General features: G+C 41.4%; 1 protein-coding gene across 1 annotated transcript; it reads left to right on the forward strand.

The window, feature by feature from the left end:
• The first annotated feature begins 815 nt into the window (after positions 1–815).
• ARHGEF18 (Rho/Rac guanine nucleotide exchange factor 18) lies at positions 816–23015 on the forward strand. The gene is made up of 21 exons (XM_026035224.1): positions 816–877; positions 2119–2179; positions 5627–5771; positions 6585–6697; positions 6852–6992; positions 8162–8412; positions 8882–9007; positions 9967–10084; positions 10522–10770; positions 11570–11646; positions 12886–13064; positions 13463–13554; positions 13829–14017; positions 14625–14762; positions 15226–15347; positions 15799–15840; positions 16465–16512; positions 17086–17553; positions 17843–18164; positions 19513–19635; positions 19721–23015. Exons 3-21 carry the CDS (start codon positions 5704–5706, stop codon positions 19879–19881), a joined length of 3027 nt encoding a protein of 1008 aa, XP_025891009.1. The 5' UTR covers positions 816–877; positions 2119–2179; positions 5627–5703; the 3' UTR covers positions 19882–23015.
• The last annotated feature ends 1865 nt before the right edge of the window (positions 23016–24880 follow it).

Here is a 24880-nt window from a genome sequence, read left to right on the forward strand (position 1 = left end):
TACCCAGCAGCGGGTAATAGTTCCATTTGGGTAAATAGGCCTTAAATTGTTTTCCCTCTGCAAATGAAAACACAAATGGGCTTTTCTCCAGCAGATGCAGCGTCCAACCTCCTAGTTTTGTTCCCGTTTGGCTTTACAGAGGGGCAGAGAGACTCTGAGGATGTTGATAGCACCAGTTTTCATCCTCCTGTTTTCTCAGGAGAAAGTTAAGAGAAAAATCAAGATTAGGTTTAGCCGTGATATTAGTGGTTCTGTGCCTTTTGGATGAGAGAGGGCTGTTCTAATCCCTGTTCTGGACATAGTTCCTTTGTGAAGCCAGAAGGATGGCAATGCTTGAGGGATTCAGCAATGTGTTTTGAACTCTTTCACTTTAATTATTTTCTTTTAATTAATTAGATTCACTTTAATTAAGAGTATTCCTATTAATACTCTATGTAGAAAGGGCATCTACAAGTATGGAGCAAAATAAATTGCTTCCTTTTTGAATAGTATTAATTCTACATTACGAGAGACATGGAAATAACATTTTAGGATCTGAAGGTAGTCTTGTGGTCAAGAGAAAACTAAGGAGAATAGTATTAGTGCATTCAGTGGTGTCTCTGTGTTTGAATTTTATCTGTGATTCTGATTCTTATTTTAAAAAGTTTTGAGTATTTGATGGGAAATCAAGAACAAGCACAGCAGAGATTCTCACTGAAACACCCAAAATGACTCTGCATCTCTTTCCAAATCTTTTATTGCTCAGCTTTTCTTTCCCTAGAAGGGAATGGCAAGACCAGTTTTAAGTTTTTGCTTGTTTTGCTTTTCAGATTGTGCAGTGAATGTCCATAAGAACTGCAAGAATTTACTGGCTGAATGCAGCAGCATCAGACCCAGGGTAGGTTTTGCAGCTTGTTTTGAAAATACTGCTGCTTGAAATAATAAATTGAATTTAGTGTGAGTGCCCGACATGGAGTCCTGCCTTGCATCTCCAAGAAATCGAATGGTTATTAACTCGTCTTTATAGTAGTTTATGAGAATCTGTGGAGGGAAGATAAAGCGAAACATTTTACTGCTCTGCTGAAAACTACTTTCCATTTTTTGTTTCTGTCAGATTTGTGAGTTGCCCTTAGAATGCACAAACACCATGACCACGAACATAATTGAGTTATCCCTGTCTTTAAAAATGGATATTTTTGATTTGATACCTCCAAATTTTGTGCACTGTATTTATAAATACAGTGCCATCTCAGAGCTGACAGAAGAAAGAGCAGCAGAGAGGAATAGCAGAGCAGCAAAAGTGCTTTCCTTTCTGAACTATGATAAGCTTCAAATCTCGTCAAGGTGTTCACTTTTCATCTTTGTCACCGAGATGCTGAAGGTTGCCTGCAAGGTCACAGGTTGCTTTCCCATAGCTGTGTACCTGGCACTTTCTGTTCTGCTATTGTACTTAAATATAATTTCCTCCACCTTTAGGCCATTTAGACTTCAAGTTTTTTCACTTTGCCTTAGCCTGGGACTGTTGGTGACTTTGGAGACTGAAAGCAGGTTAGAGAGTGCTGTGAGAGGGAGAAAGAGCAAAGGAGCTTTTTGGGGGGATAATTAAAGGTTAGAGGAAATGCTTTTGGCCTCTGGTAATTTAGTATGTAACCTTTCTGAGGATAGGTATATGGTTTTATAAACCTATGTACCTACCCCTGTGTGTAGGTATCTATATACACTCATAGGTATATACCCATACATATATACCTTTAAACTTTTAAAATCAATGTGCATTTTGATTCCAAATATAAACGTTCTATTCTTATTGGATGCTAACTGGAGTACAGATGTAATTTCCAGTCTTGACTGTGTCCAGACTTTCATCTCCCATGCAAACCACTGCTGATCCAGCTGTAACTTTTCCTTTTTGGTTCAACTTCAGCCTGGATATGACTTGGAGTATTTATATGTAATGTAAATGTCAATATACCATTGTTCTGCAGTAAAAAAACCACAAGTGCCTGTGTCAAATCTTTTATATTTTCACTATAAAGCTCTGCTTACACTTTGTGTTATATAATAGGGAAAACATGGTTCATTTTGGCCTGAAAGTTTGGTCTGTATGTGTAAGAATATTGTATTTTTTTCCTGTAGCAGAAAGATTTCCAGCACAGACCTTCTGGATCTCCCCAAAGTTCGGCCCAGTGCATTTCCCCAGGTTTGTACTAAAGAATGATTTCTGTGCTCAAGGCTTATCTGTTCAATTGTGTCTTTTTTCTTTAATATGTTTTAAAGGCTATACACAGTGTGTTATTGAAGTATAGAAGAGGTCTCTTTTAATAAGATGGTTTCATTTTTTTTCCTATTGGGAATGGCTGTAGAGGCTCCTGGCAATCTCCTGTGTGTTTTTATCTTTTTATCTTTTTATTTTCCTTTATACTTTCTTACTGTGTAACCTCAAAATATCATGATGGAGAGGGATCAATAAGCTAGTTTCTCATTGATTGTCTATTCTCTGGCCTCTGAAAAGACTAGAACTGTGAACTTGGTTTTACATCAGATTTTCATAATTGTCTATTTAAAACTTGCCTGCAGCTACTGGTTGCTAGAAATCTCTAAGACGAGCTAGCATAAATGGTCTGAACATAAATCTTTGTTGAGACAAAGTGGGAAAAGGGCTGATCTAGGGGGAAAAAAGAAAAAAGAAGAAGAAAGAACAGCTCTTCTGCAGCATGGGCATTGAAATAGCTTTTTGCTACTGGAAAAGACCAAATAGCTGCGTTTTCCTTTTTCCTTTATGTGGTTTTCCTGAGTTCTTTGGCATGTTCACCATTTAAGAGCCTTCTTCCCAAACTGTATGATTGTGACCCTTCTTTTTACTCATATTCCAGAATTGTGGAAATAATACCTGCAAAAAGGACAGATGATATATTTCAGTGGTACATGGAAGAATGATTTTTTTTCATGTTGTGTTGAATTTAAGACTGGTTACATTGTCAGTTCAATTTTAAAAGCTTTTATTACATATAAAAATAAATTACTTTGGTAATTACATGAAGTGTGAAATGATAGAGACACTGGCCATTCTACTTTTGATGCTTGTTATTTGGGAATAAGGTTACTCAAGTAATTGTGGAAAACTTACAGGTAAAGGAGACATTGGAGCCACTGGTTGAAATGGTATTTTAGTTGGTAGAAGTTAGGAAGTCGTTAACAGAAATATTTCTCAGGCCCTAAGATGTTTATTAATTGGGGCGGCCTCTTTGCAGTGGTGGCCACTGATAGAACTAGAGGAAACGGCCACAAACTGAAGCCCCAAAAGTTCTGCAGGAACTTAAGGAAAAAATTCTTAGTAATGAGGACGCCAGAGCCCTGGCACAGGCTGCCCAGGGAGGCTGTGGAGGCTCCTTCTCTGGAGATCTTCAAACCCTGCTTGGACACAGCCTGTGCCGGGTGCTCTGGGTGACCTGCGTGTGCAGGGGGTTGGACTGGATGATCCCTAGAGGTCCCGTCCGACCTTAAGGATTCAATGATTCTATGTCTGGGTGTTGCTCTGAAGGTTACATCCATCTTCCGTACCCCTAATTGTGTTTCAAGCTTTGACTTCTTCAGGAAACAATCCTTTCCGAGGACTGCACAGAGGGAAGAATCGTTATAGCAAATGGTCCTTTGTGTTGCTGAGAGTGTCCTTGTCCACTTAGGGCAAAGTGCAGGGGCTAAAATAGGAAACAAACAGGAATAATAGGACAGGTTGGCCATGGGGCTTGTCCTTGGAGCTGCTCTGTGGTACAGAGTCTGGTCTTTCTGGTACAGAGCTTAACACCAATCGATGGCGACTCAGCAGTGTGCAGACACTGCTAATTGAACTCAGAAAATGGCTTTTTGGTGGCGCAGCCTCTGCTAGGCAGCCAGTGCTTATTTTCCATAGTCAAAAGCAGGAGCAGGAGGTTAAAGGAGCAGCTACATGGCCATCTTATGTCTTTACCCTTAGTATTAACACTTCAGACATGAGCAGCCAGCAGAAAAAACCCAAGGTATCGACATAAGAGAAACACGTTTTGAGAGGTGCAAGTTGTGCCCCTTTCGTATTTTGCCTCTGAGGGGTTTTTAACTTGGAGCTAGTGGGGTTATGAAACAACCCCTAGCACTGTGAAACAAAATGCTGATAAAGGAGATATTGGTCAGTTGTGGATTGAGAATCAGCTGTATGGTGCAGTCAGGAAATTTGGGTCCTGGGAGGTACCGGGAGTGGGTAAAAGCTCTCCTGACATTGTTTGTGCTGGAAGTCATGGGTAAGCTCTCATTTGCAGCCCTGCATGCAGTTCTAGTTGAGTGTTTTAAGGAAGAGAGCTCAAAGACAAGCAGATGTGGAGCATAGGATATAGGAAAAATGGAAAAATCTGTCTTATGAGAAGAACCTTGAATGCCTTGGCTTAGCTGTATTGGGTTGAACAAAACAGAAGTGGAAGGAGAGATCCCTGTCCATGGCAGTATGCTGAAGAGGACATACTAAGAAACAGACATCATTTGGGATGGATAAGCACCACCATTGTCAAAGGAACAAGTTCTAAATTGACCATCAGTAAAGCCAGGCTGGAAGTTGAAGACCCTCCTGAGCTGCTACAGCAGCAGGGTCCTCAGGCAGGGCAGTGGGAGAGATATTCAGCTTGTCTGCAAGATACAGCCTGGCTGCAGTAGCAGAGACCCAGGCTCAAGGATCCTTGAGGCGTCTTACACTCCCATGTCCTTAAAAGCACTTTGAAGAGAAGGCAGCTCTCGACCTCCTCAGCTACACAAACTTTTGGAGATTGACTGATTCCCCATCTTTGACATCTCCAAAATTCCTTTTTTTTTAAAGGGTGCATTTTGTCTCCCAGTCCTTATCATTCATTGTAGACATCAGTGTTAAATAATTATATCCCTTTTTTAATCAGTCTATTACAGGCTTCCACCTACTGTAAAATAGAGATTAAGGTTTTAAATATCTTTCCGGTTCAAAGTCTGTCTAGGTTTGAAAGGCATTAAAAAGCTGCAGTATTAAAATTAAATTTAGCTCTGATATCTTTTCCGTTCTGTGTGTGTGCAGGCAGATATAAATCTCTATGCAGCAATAAGGCTTGCGGAGAACTGGTGGTTTTTATGTGATCTCAGGTTTTTCTTGTTTGCCATGAAATGTTCTGTCCCCTTATACGGCAGGGTGTGAATAATTGTGTGTAGGTTCTGGTGTTTCACTAAAGGAGAAGATACTTTGCAATTTCCACACTAAATGGGCACAGTAGGGACCAATTTCCTGCACTTCAGACCTGCTGATTTAGCCGATACAGTAGGTTAAGTGGCAGCTTTACATTTCTAGAAGGATCACAGGTAGTATAAAACCAGAGCATCTCTGGGGCCACGTTACTGTGCCAAGTCTTAGGGCAGCCAGGAGCGAGCATGGGGAATACAAATTCAAAAAGCAGCGGCAGAAGCAATGCGATTCCAGCTCGTCCTGAGCTGTCTTTTTGTGGTTCCTTTTCAAGAAAATGGAATGAGAATGTCTTTTTGGACAACGAGCTCTTGACATCCAAGATCCTGTCTGTTCTCCGGCCGCATTCAGAGAGGGGTTTGAGAGCAGGCGATCTGCAGCCTCATTTTCTGAGCACCAATTCCATTTTTGCCTCCCTAGCTGCTTCTTTGAAGGAGCAGCCCCGAGGGCTTCTCCTGGGACCGGATGGCACCCCAGTATTATCGCGGAATCTCGGTATGACTATCGCCCCGAGAGGAAATTCTCAGTCTTCGCTGAATACTGCGGGAACTGTTAATAAATTCGGGTGAGTAAAGTGCTTCACTTCTGATCCACTTGCTTTGATTGCAGTCCCTCCTTTGTAAAGCTAATCTCTGTATTAAAACAAGAGCTTGGTTTTATTTTCAAACTCAGAAGTGATTCAGTCGGCTTCTAATGCTGAATTTGATTTAAAATGTCCCCTAAACAGTAAGATATTTGTCTGTGGAAATCAACTCCTCTTATTTAGTCCTCCTGCACAGTGCCACAAAGCATGATATAAACAGAGAAATATTGCAGTAGTATTTCTGTGTTTTCTTTTTCAGGGGTATATTAATTTTCAGGCTTGCTGAAATTCAGGAATATTTTCTGAAATAATTTATTCTAGATATTACTAGTCCTGACTAGTGTAGGAAGCAGCAGTGTTTTGAATTGCAGTACACGGTTAAAATATTAGACAATTCAAGACATACTATTTGTATTTTATGCCTTTTTAATGTGCCACAATTACGCTCAATTCTCAGTGAAAATGCTCTTTGTACTTTGAACTGGGTCTGTCTTGTCACCAGTGATGCCTTTTAAAATGTCATACCAGCATTTGCATGTTCCTGCTCTTCTAATTAAAACTATAACATTTAAATGATTATTATTAAGTTACTCCATCGATTTGACGGTTTAAAGTTGGAGTGCAACGATAGCTTTTATATTTTTATTTGAACGTAATTGCACTATAATTAAGGAAAGATGCTTGCTATGGGAGTTAGAGGTTTGCGGGGGTTTTTTATATATAATATTTTTATGGACTAAAATTTATTTTCAATATATATTTATATATTAATGTCACATTTCTTTGGCCATTCAGACTGATTTCAGGAGACATGGATGAAGGGGATTCTGGATTTGTAAAATTCAAGCAGACATCAGATGATGTTGTCTCCCTTGCACCGTCAACGTCAGACTCGATTTTTCTGGAAGGTATGGAATTTCTGTGCTTTACAGGATTCTATACAATTTCTAAAACAGTCTGAACAAAACAAGACAGATGTTTTCCTCTCGTTAATGATGGTAATGAGGGAGCTGGCTCGGTGCAATTTGCTGATAAGTGAAATAAAATGTGTTTTTGATGCAGATGCGTATTCTGTGTATCTCCGAAGTGAAATAGAAACCGATGCTCTTGAGTTTGAGGCAGAGTCTTGGAGTGTTGCAGTAGAGCAGCCTTATGCAAAAAGGCAAAAGAAAGAAGTTATAAAAAGGCAAGATGTCATTTATGGTAAGAGAATATATATATATTTATTGAGTATTTCTTTTACTTCATAATGCTACCACTTGGAAATGAAGTAGAAATCACTGCTTTAATAGGCTCTCGATTTTCACTTGTGTTTGGAAACTAAAACTAAGTAAAGATTTTAAGGTGTGTTTCCTGTTTCAGCGTGCATAAGTTCTCCTGCTAATAATTTTGAGCAGCTAATAGTTTTCAGTATGCCTGTCCCATACATCCTTCACTCAACTGGGAGATGTCATTAAATAAGTAGGATCAATCTTAGTCACTGCTTAGATGGGAGATTGAAGGGCCAAATTTAAGAACTTCACATTGATGACATTTATATTCTTTTCTCAGTGCTGCTGCATACCCTAGCAAAGCTATAGGGACAGCCCCGGAGTGCTTTACTGCTGTTGAGCTCTAGAATAATAAAAAGATAAGCCAGAAGGGAAAATAAAGATGCCATTTAGTCCTCATGGTGGGCCTGCCACAAAATGAGCTGCACCTACATGTCTGGACTTTGTTTAACCTGTTCTTAACCTTCAAAACCAGAGATTTCAAAGGTGCTCTTTACTATTTGTTGCAGTATTTATCCTTGTGATGATAAGGAAGTAGTTATTCCTGATGTTTTGATACCAGTCTCTCTGGCTTCAGGACAAGACTTCTCCTTGTGTCTGTATTCTTGCTTCTCTGAAGCTGAAAACAGTTTATTCTCTCCTTTTTCTTTTAAGGAATTAGAAATAGTGTTGTATATTTTTGTCCTAAATAATAGGTGTAGATTACAGTAGACTTTTCGTCTGGACAACTGGTACACCAGATTTCTCAGGAGGGACTTGTTTTCTTTTAAAAAGAAGGTATTTGTTATTTTTACTGAAAACATATTTGGAAGTACTTAATTTCAGAAACTAGCAATGTGTATGTCTTCCCATAGAACTGGGGAAGGTTTTATGGCATTGAGTATCTATCAATATAGCTCTTCTGCTAGTAGTTTATGCCAGTGAGAGGTAAATAGGAGACATTTTATAGATCCAAGACAACCAGCCTGGCTGTTGTATTTCTGGTGATAGGTTTGCCAGTTACTAGCAAAAGAAATTGCCCTTCAGAGTCTGCTCTGTGATATCCTTACTAATCACTGTACTGATCGCTGTAAATGACTTACGGTTATTTTTTTTTCCTAGAACTAATGCAGACTGAAATGCACCATGTCAGAACGCTGAAAATTATGCTGAAAGTGTACTCCAAAGCCATGAGAGAGGAACTGCAGTTCCCAAACGCAGTCATCAACAAGCTTTTCCCTTGTGTGGACGAGTTGCTGGAGCTCCACGGGCAATTCCTGCTGCAATTAAAGGAGCGTCGAAGAGAATCCTTGGAAGAAGGCAGTGACCGAAATTATATTATCCGGAACATAGGGGACATCTTGGTAAAACAGGTGTGAATTAAGTTCTCCTAACATCAGCTGCCACTATTAAGTTCCTAACTTTAAGCATACATTTAGGTCTTTATCCTGTAAGGCATGAATATAATAGATTCTTCATTTAACTGGTTTTAAGGTTGTCTTCCTAGTTTAGTGGGTGATTCCTGGGGTGATCCCAGGAATGCAGCGGTACAAATAATGTGGAATGTTCACTAAACGGTTTTCCTTTAGTTCCTGCAGTCTCTGTGTGGGATGCTGCTGCAAATGATTCAGTTTTATTTTTCATCTGTTCCAAAAGTCAAGTAACATATTGCTGGTGTCACTGCGTGTCACGTTGCATAACTCACTTCTGAGAAAGAGGAAATGGAAATATCAAACATTATCGCAGAAGTCAGTTATCGTAAAACCTGGTTAAATCCAGGTCATGTAGTGTGCAAGTATATTGTTAATGATGCATGTTTTCCATCCTTATATTTCCATTCAGTTCTCAGGTGAAAATGGGGAGAGAATGAAAGAAAAATACGGCGTGTTCTGTTGTGGTCACAATGAAGCTGTCGGTCACTATAAAGACCTTCTCCAAAGCAATAAGAAGTTCCAAAACTTAATAAAGGTAAATACAGTTAGAAACCTTCCATTCTGACTGAGCAACACATATTTGACTGTCTTGGTATTTATTTTGTTCTTGGAGATCAGTTAAACTTTCATGATTGGAATTAAAGAAGCATGACCTTGTTATTCCTGTTAGCTTTCTGTGTTTTGAGCTCTTTGGACACAAAGCCACAATAAACAGGTGTTAAACTGGAGGCAAGCAAATGTTTTCTTTTGCAAGTGCCCCTGGCTGGGACTAGGATATTTGTTTTATTCATGGCTCTGTCACTGGCTTCCATAGTAAGTGACAGCTTCCATAAATTGGTTTGATAAAGCTGTGATTCATGCTGCTGATAAAGTGCTATGGAAGAGGTAGGTATTATTGCTCTAGTTCTGCCCACTAGGTCTTTCCAAAAGCAGGAGATTTGTTCTAGTGTGTTCTGTTTATCTGCTCTACGCTGTAATGTGCAATTAATAGGAAGGGCTGGGGAAAGGCAGCCAAACGGGAAGAAACCTGAGCCTTCGATGACATTGCACAGTTCAAAGTATTCTCATTTTCCAGTCTCTAGTAAGTGATACTGGGTAAACTTTCCAACGCGGCTCTGTAGTTATAGTTCCTAACTAGCTGCCTTCAAAAGTGAAGAAGTTCTCTTTTCCATGAACCAAATAAGTGGACAAACTGAGTTTTAAAATATGTAGGTTCAGCTCTTGACAGAGAAGAGCTTGGTATTATATCCTGGCCATCTGGAGTCAGGCCAGCTATTGAGATTCAGGTGTTGACAGTCCTTTTTTTTTTTCTAAATAGAAATGTATTTGTGTAGATCCACATAGTGCTGAAAATAGGGTAGAATAAATACATATTATATCTATTATTATTGTACCAAAAATGTTTTGAGACAGAGCATGTGGGAATGGAGAGGGGAGGGAATCTGAAGAGCAACAGATACAGAGCATGTCAATGATCTGCCTTTTGTTTTCTAGAAAATAGGGAACTGCTCCATTGTAAGGAGACTTGGTGTTCAGGAGTGTATCCTTCTAGTCACACAGCGCATCACCAAATACCCAGTGCTGGTGGAACGTATTATTCAGAATACTGAAGGTAATTGGCTTCATCCTTCCCAGATGCCTGATGTTGTGTATTGATGCTTTGCCTTCCTTGTCCTCAAGGACAGGCTGGTGCTACTCTCTACCTGCTTCCTCCCTTCTTTATTACCAGGAGATGTGGTGCTAGACACAGATCCAAATCAGTAACAACTCATCAGAGGGTCTAGAGCAGGAATGTTCAGTTTCAAACCTACCACTGTGAAATCATAGTAATTAAGTCTCTTATTTAAGGCTTATTTAACTGAATTAAGTCAGTTCCCTGCGAATTTAGTTCTTTAGGAGTCTTTTCTGACATTATTTATCCTAATGCTCTTAGAAATTATTGTTAGATATTGAGTGTGAAACTTTTTTGTGTTTAAAGTATGTTTGGCTGGTTCATTTTGCATTCCGGAGTTCAAAATCTGCCTAATTGCTCCTCTTGCCTCTTTGTAGCTGGAACTAAAGATTATGAAGAGCTGACGCGGGCTCTCGGTTTAATTAAGGACACAATCACTCATGTGGATGCCATGGTAAATGAGTGTGAGAAGGGGCAACGCCTTAAAGAGATTATGCATAAAATGGAGCTAAAATCATCCGGGAAATTTAAGAATGGGCTCTTCTTCCGGAAGGACGATATGGGGCAGAGGCGGCTTCTGCTGGATGGGATGCTCTACTGGAAAGCTGCATCAGGGCGACTCAAAGGTAAAGGGCTAGAAAGGGAGAAAGTGCAAGTGGGAAACGAGATTTCTCTCTGTTTAGTAACTGTTTATTACCGATTGATTGGGTATAAAACAGGATGGCAGAAACCTTGTTTAATAGGATGTGGAAGGAAATAGCACTTGTTCTATTCTTGGCCTGTCCAATAAGCATCTCTCTGATGGTGCATGATAAGTTCCTTGTGCTGTTGGCTTGTTATCTGTCTGATCTGCTTTCCAATTCAAGTGGGAGGTCTTTAGCTAGATGACAAAGCTTTGAGTCATCCAGACTTAGTCTCCTGTGGAAAGACATTATCTTGTGCGAGCTCTGGTTCACACTTTGAAAAATCGTGTCATGTCAACCCCAGGACACCTTCATTCTACATAATACCTGTTTTGCCAGAAAATCAAAGCAACATCCATCAGGGAATATTTTAAGAGCTTCATTGCTCAAATGTTCAAAGAGAAGCTTCACTGGCTTACATAATGGATCTGAGAGTCCCTGGTGCTGTGAACATCTGCAGTTCCAGAAGAATCTGCAGTGGAGGGAGACAGTGTTTCCTCCCGAACCTTTGAGCCCGTGTGTAGCGATCCTAAACAGGCGTTTTAAAATTTCAGACGAGCCATTTGTGCTGGTTCTGCACGCACATGGGCTCTTTGTAGGGCCCGAGTACAATGTGGTAGGAGACCCCATGTTGCAAATGTTGGTATATCCATATCGCACAGGAAATTTAAGTGATTTTGAGTCTGCAAGAATCCGTTTGATTGAAAATAACTTATTTTTTGTCCTTCTGTTTCCACCGTAGATATTCTGGCAGTCCTGTTAACTGATGTGCTTTTGCTATTACAAGAAAAGGACCAAAAATATGTATTTGCATCAGTGGTAGGTATTGATTTCCTTAGTTAATACACTTACTCACTGTATTTCTGAAAGTGGCAGTAACTGCAAAAGAAATAAAGATAGAAATGTTAGATATGTGGCAGGTTCAGAAGGAAAATGAAGTTAAAACAAGGTAGCTAGAATAGAGTCGCTTCTCTTGAAGCAACCCTGGGGCTCATGCTGTCTGTTGGTCCACAACAACCGTCCTCTGTGTCACTCTGCTCCAGCTGTGGCATCTCCTGTGGTTTCCTGATGCCTTGAGCATGTCCTGGGGCTCACTATGTTCTTCTGATCTAACGCTGTGACTTTTCCTTTCACCAAGTTCTGTTATGCTGCTATTTGTACAAGTCTTATGTGTTAAACGTGCTAGGACTCTAGTTTGAAAGGCACTTGCAAATAAGGTCTTCTTCTGTACATTAATATGAAGGGGAAAAAATCACAAATATTAAAGCACAAATTAATATGAAGGGAAAAAATCTTCCACTGCAACTAGGGAAATGGTAAGCCATGACTTAATGGAGGTGGAGAATTTTCCTGAAGCAGCCAGCATTAAATGGAAAGGTAATTACTGCAGCACTTGGGGGCACTCAGTAGATTTGCCTGTTTTTCTCAGGTCGTTTCCACAGGTATCCTCAGAGCAGTTAGTTGTGCACATTTTGTACGGATCTTGCTCACTTACAACTGTAATGGGACCAGGAACAGAGAAGCTATTTATTTTATGTAATTGAGGGGTTTTTTTTGGATATATAATTCTTTCTTCAAGACATTAGCATAAGAGCTGAATTGTGGTGGCTAAAGCTATTTGGATGACTTCAGGGGTATAAAAGCCGTGGCTTTTTAAATTGACAGTGTTCTAATGCACAGAGTGGGGCTGCTTTCACAGATCGTAATGGCTAACTGAAAACGCTGCTTCTTGCCTTTAACTTGATTTGCTTTTGCTTGATCTGCCTTTGCTTGATTTCTGGGAGCGGTGGAAATGTTCAGTGCATACTTTAATACTCGACCAGGTACCAAGACCTGTTACTCTGTGAATGTACATTCTATATTCAGTGTTTTGATCTATGGGTGATGCATAAAAGAAGACAGATGTCAAAAGTGTCATATGGAAAGGCCATAGTAGTGGAGTAATAATGTTACAGCTCGTGATGGTCCTATATAAATAGGAAATGGGCGGGGGCTAAGAAGCACTAACCCTAAAGAATGTCTGTAATATAGCGCAATAAACTATATTTTGTTTCACAGGACTCTAAACCACCAGTTATCTCATTGCAAAAGTTGATTGTAAGAGAGGTAGCTAATGAGGAAAAAGCAATGTTCTTAATTAGTGCTTCCTTAAAAGGACCAGAAATGTATGAAATTCATACAAGCTCAAAAGAAGAGAGGAATTCCTGGATGGCTCACATTCGCAGAGCTGTAGAAAGGTAAATTATGAATGAAAGCCGGAGGGCTTGGTTTCTTGCTCGTCTATCTCCTCTTCAGCAGGCCTCATAGGAGTAACTTTAGCTAAAAATACATTTAACTATCCCAAAACACCTTTTTTTTTTTTTTTTGTAAGAGTGAAGTATGTACTTCTGTGTATGCCTATTGTGAAGAATTCATGCATAAAAGATGCAAGAAAAACCATCCTAAGACTGTCGTGTTTCTTTTAAAAACCAAAAAGTGAGTTCGCTGATGCCACATGAGCCAGGGCTTCGCGTAAGGGAGGAAGATTAGCAGAAGATAAAGCACGTCCTAAGCAAAGACCTGCGTTGAATCCTGAGATGGCTGTAATTTATCTAATGTGTAAGGTGTGCGTCTTTCTGTTTCCCCCTTTTTGCAGTTGTCCTGATGAAGAAGAAGGGACATTTAATGAACATGAAGCAGAAAGGAGGCTGGCTGAAGCAAGAGCTGCTAAGCTAAAAGATTTTCAAGGTAAATCTTGGTTATATATTCCACAAGGCTTGGTTATATATTCCACAAACAGCTTCTCGGCGTCACTTGTGATTTATCACCATCTTGTTCTGTCGTATGATGTGAGCGAGCTTCTCCTTTATAAGTCTTTCAACATATTTATCTATTTTATATATTTTTAATATATATTTATATATATATATATAATCTATTCAACAATGTAGTGCAAGACTGTGTAGAAGTAGTGAAGTAAGTTAATTTCAGGGGCACAACTTGAGTTTGTTTCTTTCTTCAGAGCGCTTGAACCTGAAAGATGACCTGATTGTGCAAAGTCTGACCGAGAAGCAACAGATTTATCTGGAAATGTCTGAAATGAATGGCTTTGAAGACCAGTCCCAAGGTAGCCGATCTAGGCTGCTGCTTCGGGGGGATATCTCAGAGAATCTGCAAGGAGAGGTGATCTTGAAGTCTGCAGTGACAGAAGGTAAATGCAGTGCAGGAATGCGTGTGTGTGTGTGTGTGTGTGTGTGTGTGTATAAACAGAGACAAGTGTGGGTCAGCACACAAGATCAAAGTGCAGCTTGTTAGTCCTGAAAGTCTTGCAGTAGTCACACCTAATGCTGTTCAGATTCCTTGGGCTCAGAACCCATCTTCAAGGTAGGTAAAATGCACCCTGTGTGTTTGCATAGAGAATCTTGGCTTAGTTTGGATTATTTATTTATTTATATCAGAGACTTCTAGAAAAGATAGCCTATCTAGGGAAGGCATATTGAGAAAGAATAAGCACAGACATCACTTGGAGTCTGACAAAAAAAAAAAAACACACTCAAATGCTAATGCTAACCTAATCTTATATTCAAGAAGGTTATCTTATATTCAAGAAGAAGGTTATCTTCATATGTGCAATATGTAAAGTCCATCATAAGGAGATAATCATATGAGAAAATGCATTCATAGTGTACAAAAGCTGTCCAGCTTCCTGATCTATCAATATACGTGATGATTGAAGTATTTTTGTGGCTTGCTAGCACAACACAGTTGTCTCACTGTGTACATGTCTATTTAAAATGATATTTTCTCATTTTTCCTAGCTCAAAATCTCCAAAACTTCATCTTGACTCATTTGGGCAGTGGATTTGGCCAGCCCGAAGAAAGCTTTGGGTCAGGACTCCCCAGGAGAGCTGAGACCTTTGGAGGTTATGACAGCAGCCCCTCCATTTCAAATAAAAGTAAGAAACGGGACCTGTGGGAGCCTATGCAGATATTTAGATGTCAGGTAGAATCAGCATGTTGTATCTTGTGCTTCCAGTCCCAATACTGGAGAGCTGAGTAGGGCTCCTAATGCCCTTAACAAGCTCCAACTATTACCTGAACCTACTAATTAAATACCTTTTAATTAAATACTTTTTAATTCTCACAATTCAACATAAAAATTAAGCATAAATATAATATTACTTGACCTTATTCTCCCTGTTTATTTAACTAATACTCTTTAATTTTTTTTTTTAAGATTTTTGAGTAGTCTTGTTCTTCCTGTTGTGTGTGTCTCTGCTTTTTGGTATGGATAAGCTGTGCAGTTACAGTATGATTCTAACTTCAAAATGACATTTTTTCCCTATGTGCTTTGTTATGCAGTGAGTTTTCACAAGCTCTTTGCTGGTGTGAGCCCCTCATACTCCATTCTTCTTTCAGATGGTAGTTTCAGGAAGAACAGCAGCGGTGAGCAGAGACAGTGGGACTGGAAAGGCCCTGCAGTGAATTCAGATGTGCAGCTCCACGACCTCCCTTTAGATGCAGAAGAAGGATCTCAAATGGTATGTTAGGCTTATGTATAACTCAAATGTATTTCTTGATGGCCCTTATCATGATAGCGGTAGAGAACAAACTTCTAAAGGCCAGAAGTCCTAATAGCTGCTAGGGTTGGGCTGTAACAGCTTTCTGTGGAATTGCTTAACTCTATTAAGGCTATTTCAGTGGGGCAAGTTGATGTTTTGTAGCTTAGCTCTTGAGAGGCATGATAATTTGCTTGAACGTTTGTCCATTTGTTCCTGTACCTTTAGTTCTAGCTTTAATGATCCTGCATTTCTTTCGGCCTGGCCTCTGGCTTCACTGCTTTTGAGATGTTTCCTTCAGGTTAGGGCAGCAATCTGGGTTCCAGCTGTAGACTGTTCCCTAATGAGCTGAGCACTTCCAAAATGTTTTGGCAGCACTGCCCCTGCCCGAGCTGGGTGCTCTAGGACCCACGTTGCTGTTCTCTTTTTCCAGAGCGATGCAACAAGCGGTTTGCAGCCCACCATAGAGTCTGAGGTACGTTGCTTCTGCTGTTAGGAAATGTAAAGGGAATTAACTGTAATAATACCATGCAAAAGAAAACAGCATTTCAGTGTCTGCGGCACCTCAAGCTCGCTGCACCTTACGGCTCCTAATGCATTATGAATGCAGAGATAAAAGCCCTATTAGAAAACAGAGATGGGTTCTGGTTAGGTAGGAAGATAATGTTTCAAAGAGTGAGCTAGCCGCTTTTCCGTGTCTTTGGAAGGATTGCATGTTCCCAGCTCCCTGGCAAAATTTGCCCTTGAGCCTCTCTCAAATGCTGCATGGAGGCTGAAGTGGTCATTAAATAGCCCGTGTAAAAATAAATAAATAAATAAAAACAGATGATGACGATTCCTTCCGGGAATCCCTGTGGGTTTGGAGGGTGTATTTGTGCAAAGGTGAATATTCTCACATTGTGATTGTGCCTGCATATTGCTCCATTAGCTCTTCACACGTTGAAATGCCCTTCTTGCCGTATTTCCACTGTATGTGCATTCTGTTTAGATAGCTTTGGTTATGTTTATAAATATATATAAAAGTATGAATTCTGCATCAAAACAGAGATCTCTTCCCCAGTGCTTAATGTCTTCTTTCCTCCTTGCCTCCCCTCCTCAGCTGGTCCGACGAATACAAACACTGTTGCAGTTGCTCTTCAGTCTACAGGTAAAACCACTAAGTACCGTCTCAGAAATTTTGTTAAGCATCAGGTTTAATGAATTTTAGGTAGGGATGGAGGGAATTACCTTGGACAACATCTCCTAAACATGCTAGAGTGGACCGCAGAGTTTAAGATGTGGGTCTTAAGGAAACACCATGTCCAGTTTTTGGAAGAATTGTAGATGTTGTCTGAAACAATTGAATCCCTTTCCTTGCTTGTGGGGCTTCAAGCTCTACCTGAGCTCCCTGCTCCTGCATCTCGTAATAAAATTGTTACTGATACATGCTTGTATGTATATATTTACTATACCTTTAAAATAAGCAATATTGTAAGTGATTGCGTTTAGATTCAGAGTCTTAGTTTTACATGCAAAAGGTGTTACTTTTGACGTATGTAGGAATACCATTTTGCTTAGCCATCTGTAGTATCTTGCTGTTCAGGCTATTCTGTGCAAGTTAGACCTGCAAGTTAGAGGTCTCGGCGAGCAGCTCTGGCAGATGCTGCTGCTTTTGCTTTGCTGTGTGTGACCTTTTTTTTTTTACCCCATGAGCTCCACGTGGAATTCTCTTTCCCCCCAGGCAGTGATATCTCAGCAGGACAGCTACATTGAGATGCAACGAGCCACCATGGTGGACCGGGAGAAGCAGTACCGGCTGCAGTCGACGCGGGGCAACCTGCTGCTGGAGCAGGAGAAGCAGCGGAACTTCGAGAAGCAGAGGGAAGAACTGATGAACGTCCAGAAACTGCAGAGCCAGCTGAAGCTGGAGCAGCAGCGCTGGGAACGGGAGAGAGGCCGGCAGCAGAGGGAACTGGAAAGCACCGAAGCCCGGCTGCAGGAGCGGGAGGAGGAGATTCGGCAGCTGAAAGAGAGACTGAGCCAGGAGAAGGAAGAGCTTGAGAGGCAGCGAGAGGCCTATCAGCACGACCTGGAGAGGCTGCGGGAGGCCCAGAGAGCGGTCGAGAAAGAGCGCGAGCGTCTAGATCAGCTGAGGAAGCTGAAGAAGCAGAACACGGTGTCAGGCGCGTGCTCCCCGGAGTTGGGGCAGGTAAGCAGCTGGCCTTCTTGGAGCTTAGTTTCCAATCCTGCTTGCTTCTGAGTGAAGGCTGCCTTTATTTGTAGCACTGATGTCTCAACGACGTAACTCTGGAAAGAGGCCATCCTTGTTTGCCTTTCGCAGGGGTTCGTGTGTCATCATCTAAATAGCTGACAGGGACTGCAGTGAGAGATGTTGGAGCTTGGCAAATCCTTAGTCTTTTTCATTTATCACAAAGTGCAGCACTGAAAATGCCAGTTTCACTTAGAAACCCCTTTTTTCCCCCCTTATTTAAAATCAGATGCTGGGCCATTCCATGAGCTTCAACGGAGAAGGGCTAGAACCATCTCTGCCCACCTTGAAAACCTCCGGGAGAGTCAGCGTCTCGGGCATGGAATACTTGGAGCGGCCGGAGCTGGCTCGCCGGGACAGTGCCACCCTGGAGAGCCGTCCCGTGCTGGCGCTGAAGAACGAAGTGCCCATCCACCTCCTGAGCGCAACCAACCAGATCCAGAAACCCGCTGCCGTCCAGCAGCAGATTCCCACCAAGCTGGCAGCCTTCACCAAAGGAAGCAAAGAGAAAGGGGGGAAGAACAAAGCGTCTCATAGGACGGACAGTTCGGGTAAGCGCAGTTAAAGGCTTTTTTGGAGCATCACAAGAAGACAGAACACATTAGTCTAAACCTCTAAACCGCCCATGTAGGAGGAATTAAGCAAACGGAACAGGGTTGTGGTGAGAACTCATAGGGCTAGGTGTAAAATCTTCCTGCCTGCCAGGCCACCATAGTAGTAATAATGGAAAAAAAAACCATGCTTTTCTTATTCTGCATGTGTGGGACATTCTGAGGCAGGATTAGCCTTTTTCTCCTCGACTGACCATAGTTGTAACGACATTAAACATGATGCTTTTCTTAGCATCGGGCAATCACTAAATACAGTTTTCCAGGCCAGAATACAGATGCTGTGTGTATTGCAGAACTCCAAGGGGCTGATTTTGTCCAAAATAGAAACAAGTTAAAATACAGTCACCCTGTCATAGAGTAATTTGTGCTGCTAACTGCAGGGTACTGAAGTAGTGATCTCTGCCAATGACAGGCCTAGCAAAAACCACTTTTTTTTTTCCCCCTACTGCTTAAAAAAGCCTTGCTTTCAGCTCAGGAGAGTAACCTATAGTTTTAAGTTATAGAAATATCTTTTTAGCTTTATATAGAATTCAGTTTACACGTTGCCTGGGTCTTCACTGCTGCAGGGACTTGGGACCAAACCCCTCTATCCTGGTAGAGGATACATTGTAGAGATGGGTCTCTCAGTTCTGCCTGAAGCTTAATGCAATTATGAACTTGCTTGTGTTTTTGTACATAAATAAAGCCTGCTATCTTCTTACCCTGAATACAAAATGCTGGTAAATGGGGAAATAAAGTTCTAATACATCTCTGCCGGTTCCTTTTTTTTTAATAACTCTTACATAATGCTCTCTGTAGTGGAAATGTACTCAGTGGTATTTTTCTGGAATTTTTGTGAAAGGTTTAAAACATGCTAGATGGATCTGTGTTCTCTCAGGAGCATTAAGGATGCCTGCTTGTTAGGCCCACATGTAGATCCTGGGATAAAATGGACCAAGAACTTTCTACCAGAGGCAAAATACTGTGTACTGAATTTGGCTTGCCCGATATGGAAGGAATGGGTACTGGGGGCAAGGATGCATTCCTCAACTGTTCTCTGTTAAATCTGTGATTGTTGGGGCTGCTAGTGACCGAAATTGCAATCCTAAAGAAAGAATAGAGGGAAAGTACTTACGTTATAAGCAACAGAAGGGAAAACAATATAAGGATGGATAAGGAATTGGTGCTCCTGTTGGAACAGCAGCTTCCTTGGATGTGCAAGGGTGTCAGTAAAATGGGCTCAGGATGAAACAATGGAATCTCTGTACTGCTAGGATGAAATAGTAACTTGTAAAATATTTTCTTTCAGCCTCTATTGACCAGAAGCAGCTGATTCCCCCCAAACTTGTTGGACGAGACGAGGGTGTCTTGAGAGGCCGTCGCTCAGCAAGCCCAGTCCTCCCAAGCAGCCAGACCGCTGCGTTCCAGCCAGGTTTGTCTTGGCTTGCTGCTCTGTGCAGACACGTGGGATTTTCTGGGCAGTGTCGTGAATCTTCCTTCTCTCTCTCTTTCTCCAGAATCGTATGGCCCAACTGATGCTCAGCCAGAAGCACTTTCGTCTGCCTCAGCAAACTTATTCAAGCCCAGTAATGTTCCTGTCCAGACCCTGGTGGCCTCCCAGCCGACTCTGTTAAACGTGCAAGATGATACCAGCAAAGAAGATGTCATTTTTTTCTAAGTGTTTCCCTGTAAAGATTAGTCTTTTGACATAACTGTTTGAAGAACTCAGGCGCAAGTGTTCTACGTGACAGCGAGCTGATGTGGATGTCTTTTCATGCCTGCCCCATTAATACTAGCAAGGACCAGACCAGGATTACTGTTTAACTTGGTTGGTTTCTCTGCCAGCAGCTCAGAATAATGAGGACACAGTAGTAATAATTTGCTTTTAATGTCTCCAAATGTGGAAACATATTGATACATGGCAAGGATATATCCATTCAGAACATATTTAAATGCTGCTATTTACTGTAATTTGCTCTTTTTGGTGAATCTATGCTCTTTGTGAGCACCATTTTTTGAAGTAAACTGTTTTAATTCATGTCGAACCTCCCACATTTTTTATGTACAAAATTTTAGTAGTAGGCCTGCATTGGCTGAGAATTTTTAAATCCATTATTTGTATGTATAATTTGACCGTGTATATGACCGTAGGCAGTCACTATAACGGATTATGCTAACTATGTTTCATTAACTAGTTGACTAGCAAGCCAGTCTCCTTGCAGCCCTTCTGGGACCCACTCACAGGAGCCAGACTAGCAATTCTGTTCCTTTAGTGACTCAGTGGAACACGTTCACTGGCCAGGTACAGTAGAAGAGAGAAGGTAAGCTGCCTAAGAGTCTTCAAGGATCAGGAACTGCACCGTCTTGTGGACACGAAGCGTTGGACATGTCAAAATATTCCCCAGTAATGAAGAGTTGGACTAAATGCACATTTTTGGGCCCTCAACTTGCACTAGAGGGAAGCTGTGTCCTTAGATACCTACATGGGTCATTGTCCACGGTAGTGAGAGCGGTGCAGATTCCCAGGCAAAACATGAGTTGCTTCAGAATGGACTTGGAGGCTTGCTGAAGATACCAGAAGTGTTTGAACACAGCAGTTTATTGTCTTGCCTAATCCTAAGCTCTCTTGTTGGTCTGCTAGCTGAATGGGACATCACTGCAAGGACCAGAAGATAAGAAAGCTGCTGTTCCTGCAGAGCCTTCTCTGCAAAACTGTTAGGAATGAAGGGAAAAACGCACTGTGTCTTAAGAAATGTACTGTTTGCTAAACCCCCTTGGTTTAGCAGCTCAAAGCCAAGCCAGCCTGCACACCGATGAAATGGGTCAGTTTTTAATTATGAAATGGTGATGCTGTTAACGTAGGCGTGGCCAAAAGGCATTCTGCACCTTTGTGGTAATTTGCACACTCGTCTGGTGTATGTTGTTCTTGTATCTCAGTTTTTACCTAAGGGAGGACGTTTTGAAGGTGGCCAGTCACATATATTGTGCACAGAGGAGGTGGTTCGTAGGGCATTGCTACAGAATTGGGGAAATCAGCATCTCCAAGCTTCAAAACATGGGTTAATACCTTTCAGAATCTGCATGAGAATAGTTTGCTGTATCTTTAACCCTGCTTTAAAGGGATTTTAGCACAGGTGGGTGGCAGACCTAATCAGTTCTCCATTGTGCTAATGGAACTGAATTGCAGCCTAGCAAATCATTGACCTTGTCTCAGTAGCTAGGGCAGGGGCAACACTTGCAGTGTTCTTTAAGACAGTAATTTCACAGGTTGGAGGTTTTAAAACAAGCTCAGAAGTTGCAATGCAAGAAGCATTATAAATTTTCACCAGGAAATAGCAAGTTTGTGTCCAACTGGGGATAATTTGGAGTGTTGAAATATCCAAGTTTACCGGTTGGTGTGAGAGGAAAAAGATAAGTGATGAAATACTGATCCTGTATCCCGTACAGGAGGAGCAAGCACTCCTGTAGTGCTTCCTGGGTTTAATGCTTATTTCTTGGTGAACTCATACTGGTGTAAACCTAAAGCAATGCTGTTGAATTCAATGGACTTGCGACATTTTGAACGAGAGGAGACTTCAAACCAGCTGGCTTGTTACCAGAACCAATTATTACCATTAAATAGGATTTGCTTCACTCTAATACCAAAGTATTGCTTGGTAAGTCGTCAGTTGTGCAGAACTGATCATCAGTGGTTAAATTAGTGAAAAACGGTTAAGTGGTTATCAGTGATTAAGTTAGTGAAATACGGTGTGGTCACTCTTGGGAGAATAGTAATTTTTGTATTATTTATGTGATGTTGATGACAGTTAGAACATAATTCTATATTGTATTAACTTCTCCATTCCTAAATGCTTGAAATGGAGGAAAAATCTTCTTAAAAGTGACATTAGTGCTGATGGAGCCAGCACGGAAGATCCAAAAGCTTTATAGGAAACATTTTTCAGCCTGCAGATGTCGAGGCTCCAGTCATCCAAGGGTCTTGTATTTTATTTCCATAAACGTACAGTCAAGCCAAGCAGCGGGAATGCACAGTATGTTCTTGCTTTTATGCTGTGGTTTGGGCCACTCCTAGTGAAAATGCTATGTCCCCATTTCCTTCCATTACCAGGTTTTTAGGAGTCCCTTGGGGAAAACCATTATGTGCCATTCTAGGTACTGATGTGGTTTCCTGTACAGTACCCGGCTAGGGAGAGGCTTTAGAATTAGCAAATGCTGACAGAGTCGTCATTAGTGCAGTGACAAACCAGAGTACGGTGAAATTATTTGTAGAAAGCAGAGGGAAGTAAATAAAAGACTTTATTTAAGAGGAAAAAAAACAACAAAAAAGTCATCTCACTCTTGCAAAGTTTAATCTGTCATTGAGTCATTCCAGGTAAATTATTTGGAAGCAAATTAGATTAAACAAAGGCTGCTGTGTCCTGGGCTAAGTGACCTGCTTTATATTCTAAGTAAAATCCTCCCATTTGCCTTGGTTGCTTAAAATAAAAGTTGGTTTCTAATTGATGTCAAAGGATTAGGCAGTTGGAAATTCCCAGGTGCTTCTTGGCTTTTTTCCCTAAGCTAAGATGGAATTCGAGCGCAAGTTTTGAACTGTCTTTTCCTTTGCTCTGTGTCACAGACTTAAAACTCTGATCTTATTTGTGTCTAACATTGTGATGTTGAGAAGTAGAGACCGCGGTTTTGCTCTTCAGTTCTAAACTCTGCTCCTCCCCATTCAGACTCTGGTCGTTTTGTATTTCAGACCGAAGAGCCCTCCGTATTCACCAATTTTGCGCACGCCTGCCCTGCCTCTACTGTAAATACTCCCCTAATTTTGCAGTGTGCTGTCTGTGGATCGTTGCTGTGGCCTCTTCCACACATTGGACCCGCTAACCGCTTCAGCAGGAGAGTTGATGTTGCTAGAGGTGCTTGCTCCCCAAGGCAGTCGCATTCCTGCAGAGGTAGGACTAGCTCTAAATAGTTTCCTGGCACTTTTGTCCTTGTGCATAGTGGTCAGCTGCTCCTGTGCCCATGGAACTTGGTGTTTGCCATTTGCATTTACAGCAGAAGTTAAAAATTAGGCTAGCCAAGGGTTAAAGCTACCTGTTTAGTTTAAGCTCCACCTTCAGTTGTTCGGAAAGGGGGCTACGGCTCCCCTGGTGCTGCTCAGTGGTGTCCCTGTGTGTCATGCCCCCCGTGCAAAGGAATTTTCAGTGTTTTGTTGTCTTCCCCAGCAGTTCTCAAGAAAACACACAAGAAAAATCCTCTTGGCAACAGGTCAAGTATTTGCCCTCCTTGCATCACCCCCTTACTGAGTAAAAGAAAAGCCTTCCCTCCACCCAAGGCCAGACCCAGCAGCGTTGTGACCACCGAGGGCTCCTCCTCGTTCCCCATCAGCATCTTGTACATCTGATACCACTTGTGCCATGTTTATAAATCAGTGTTTTATATTTTTGTACGACGAGAAATTGGAGCACTTTAGAAAAGTTTATGTCCAATCCCACTCGTGTTCGTCCCTGGAAGGAAACCTTTCGTGGAAGGAAATCCTGTTGGTGTCATTGCGTGCATCTCACTCAAGAGCTGTGAACTCTCCTGATTGTGTTCAGTCTTAGGTCTGGTTTCTAGGCCCACCTTGCACTGAAAGATTTAATAAGTAATCATGGTTTGTGGTTAAATTGAACATTTTGTTGGGGAAGTGTTTTGGGTTTTTTTTTTTTTTTTTTTTTTTTTTTTTTAGGGTGTAAACATTGTAAATAGGTCCTTTACTGTTGATACTCAATAGGAACATCTTTGTAGTCCTTATTTTATTTGTAAAGTCGATGGTTAAATGTTAATATTTTGTTGAATTGTGCACTCTTGATTAATTGTAAACTTGATCTTAGCACACCAAATGATGATTTTTACAATGATTGCAATGTTTCTCCACTGAAGGATTTCAGAGCTGCAATAGGACTGAGACCAACTTCTAGCAATAAAAAAAAAAAGTTAAAAACTGACGGCTTTAAGAGATTTATTTATTTATTTTACTTCCATTTGGCATAAATATTTGGATCAAAGATCAATGCAGCATTTCTCATGTGCTTCTCATTTTCTACCCTGGACAGAAATAAGCTGCTGTGTGAAGAGAACTGGGGGTTTTCCAGAGAAGAGGACTCCGTAGGATGAAGCAAGTGGCAGGTACTGCTATTGGCAGCCCTTTCCAGTGGGCTGAGAGCTCTGGAGAGAATCAGCTGCTCTCCGAGTGACTGAGCTCAGTCGGCAGTGAAAGGGTGAGCGGAGCAAAGTTATATTATAAGAATACAACATAGTGTAGTGTATAGTGTAGTGTATAACACTATAGTGTTATACTATAACACATTATAACATAACTTATATTGACAAGCCCTTTGCATGGGGCTGGTCTGGGACACGCCTGACTCCGTCCCAGACGGTATCGGTTCCCCTTTGGAACACGTATAACAAAAAGAGAGACTTTTCTGCCTGCTGCTTGTGTCCCTCAGGCAGCCCTTGCTGTCCACACTGTCCCGTAGCCACTGTCCCTGGAGCCCCGGCTCCAGAGTCGGTTGCATTTCCTACAAAAATCCTCATTTGTGGTTCGCTAACAAGCAAGCCCAAAGGCCACAGCCTCAGATAGTCCTGGAGCTTAGAGTAGATGCAAAACCAAGGCGAGAGCAGGAGAACCGGGACTTGGACAGATG

Source organism: Nothoprocta perdicaria, unplaced genomic scaffold (genome assembly GCF_003342845.1).
Source record: "Nothoprocta perdicaria isolate Ctin4 unplaced genomic scaffold, notPer1 scaffold_157, whole genome shotgun sequence".
Taxonomy (NCBI): Eukaryota; Metazoa; Chordata; class Aves; order Tinamiformes; family Tinamidae; genus Nothoprocta; species Nothoprocta perdicaria.

What these genes read in the sequence shown, in the direction of transcription:
- ARHGEF18 (XM_026035224.1), top strand. Translation starts at nt 5,704, where the DNA reads ATGACTATCGCCCCGAGAGGAAATTCTCAGTCTTCGCTGAATACTGCG. An exon ending in AAGGCAAGATGTCATTTATG is followed by an intron (nt 6,993 to 8,161) that starts GTAAGAGAATAT and finishes TTTTTTTCCTAG; the next exon opens with AACTAATGCAGACTGAAATG. An exon ending in AGTTGCTCTTCAGTCTACAG is followed by an intron (nt 16,513 to 17,085) that starts GTAAAACCACTA and finishes CTTTCCCCCCAG; the next exon opens with GCAGTGATATCTCAGCAGGA.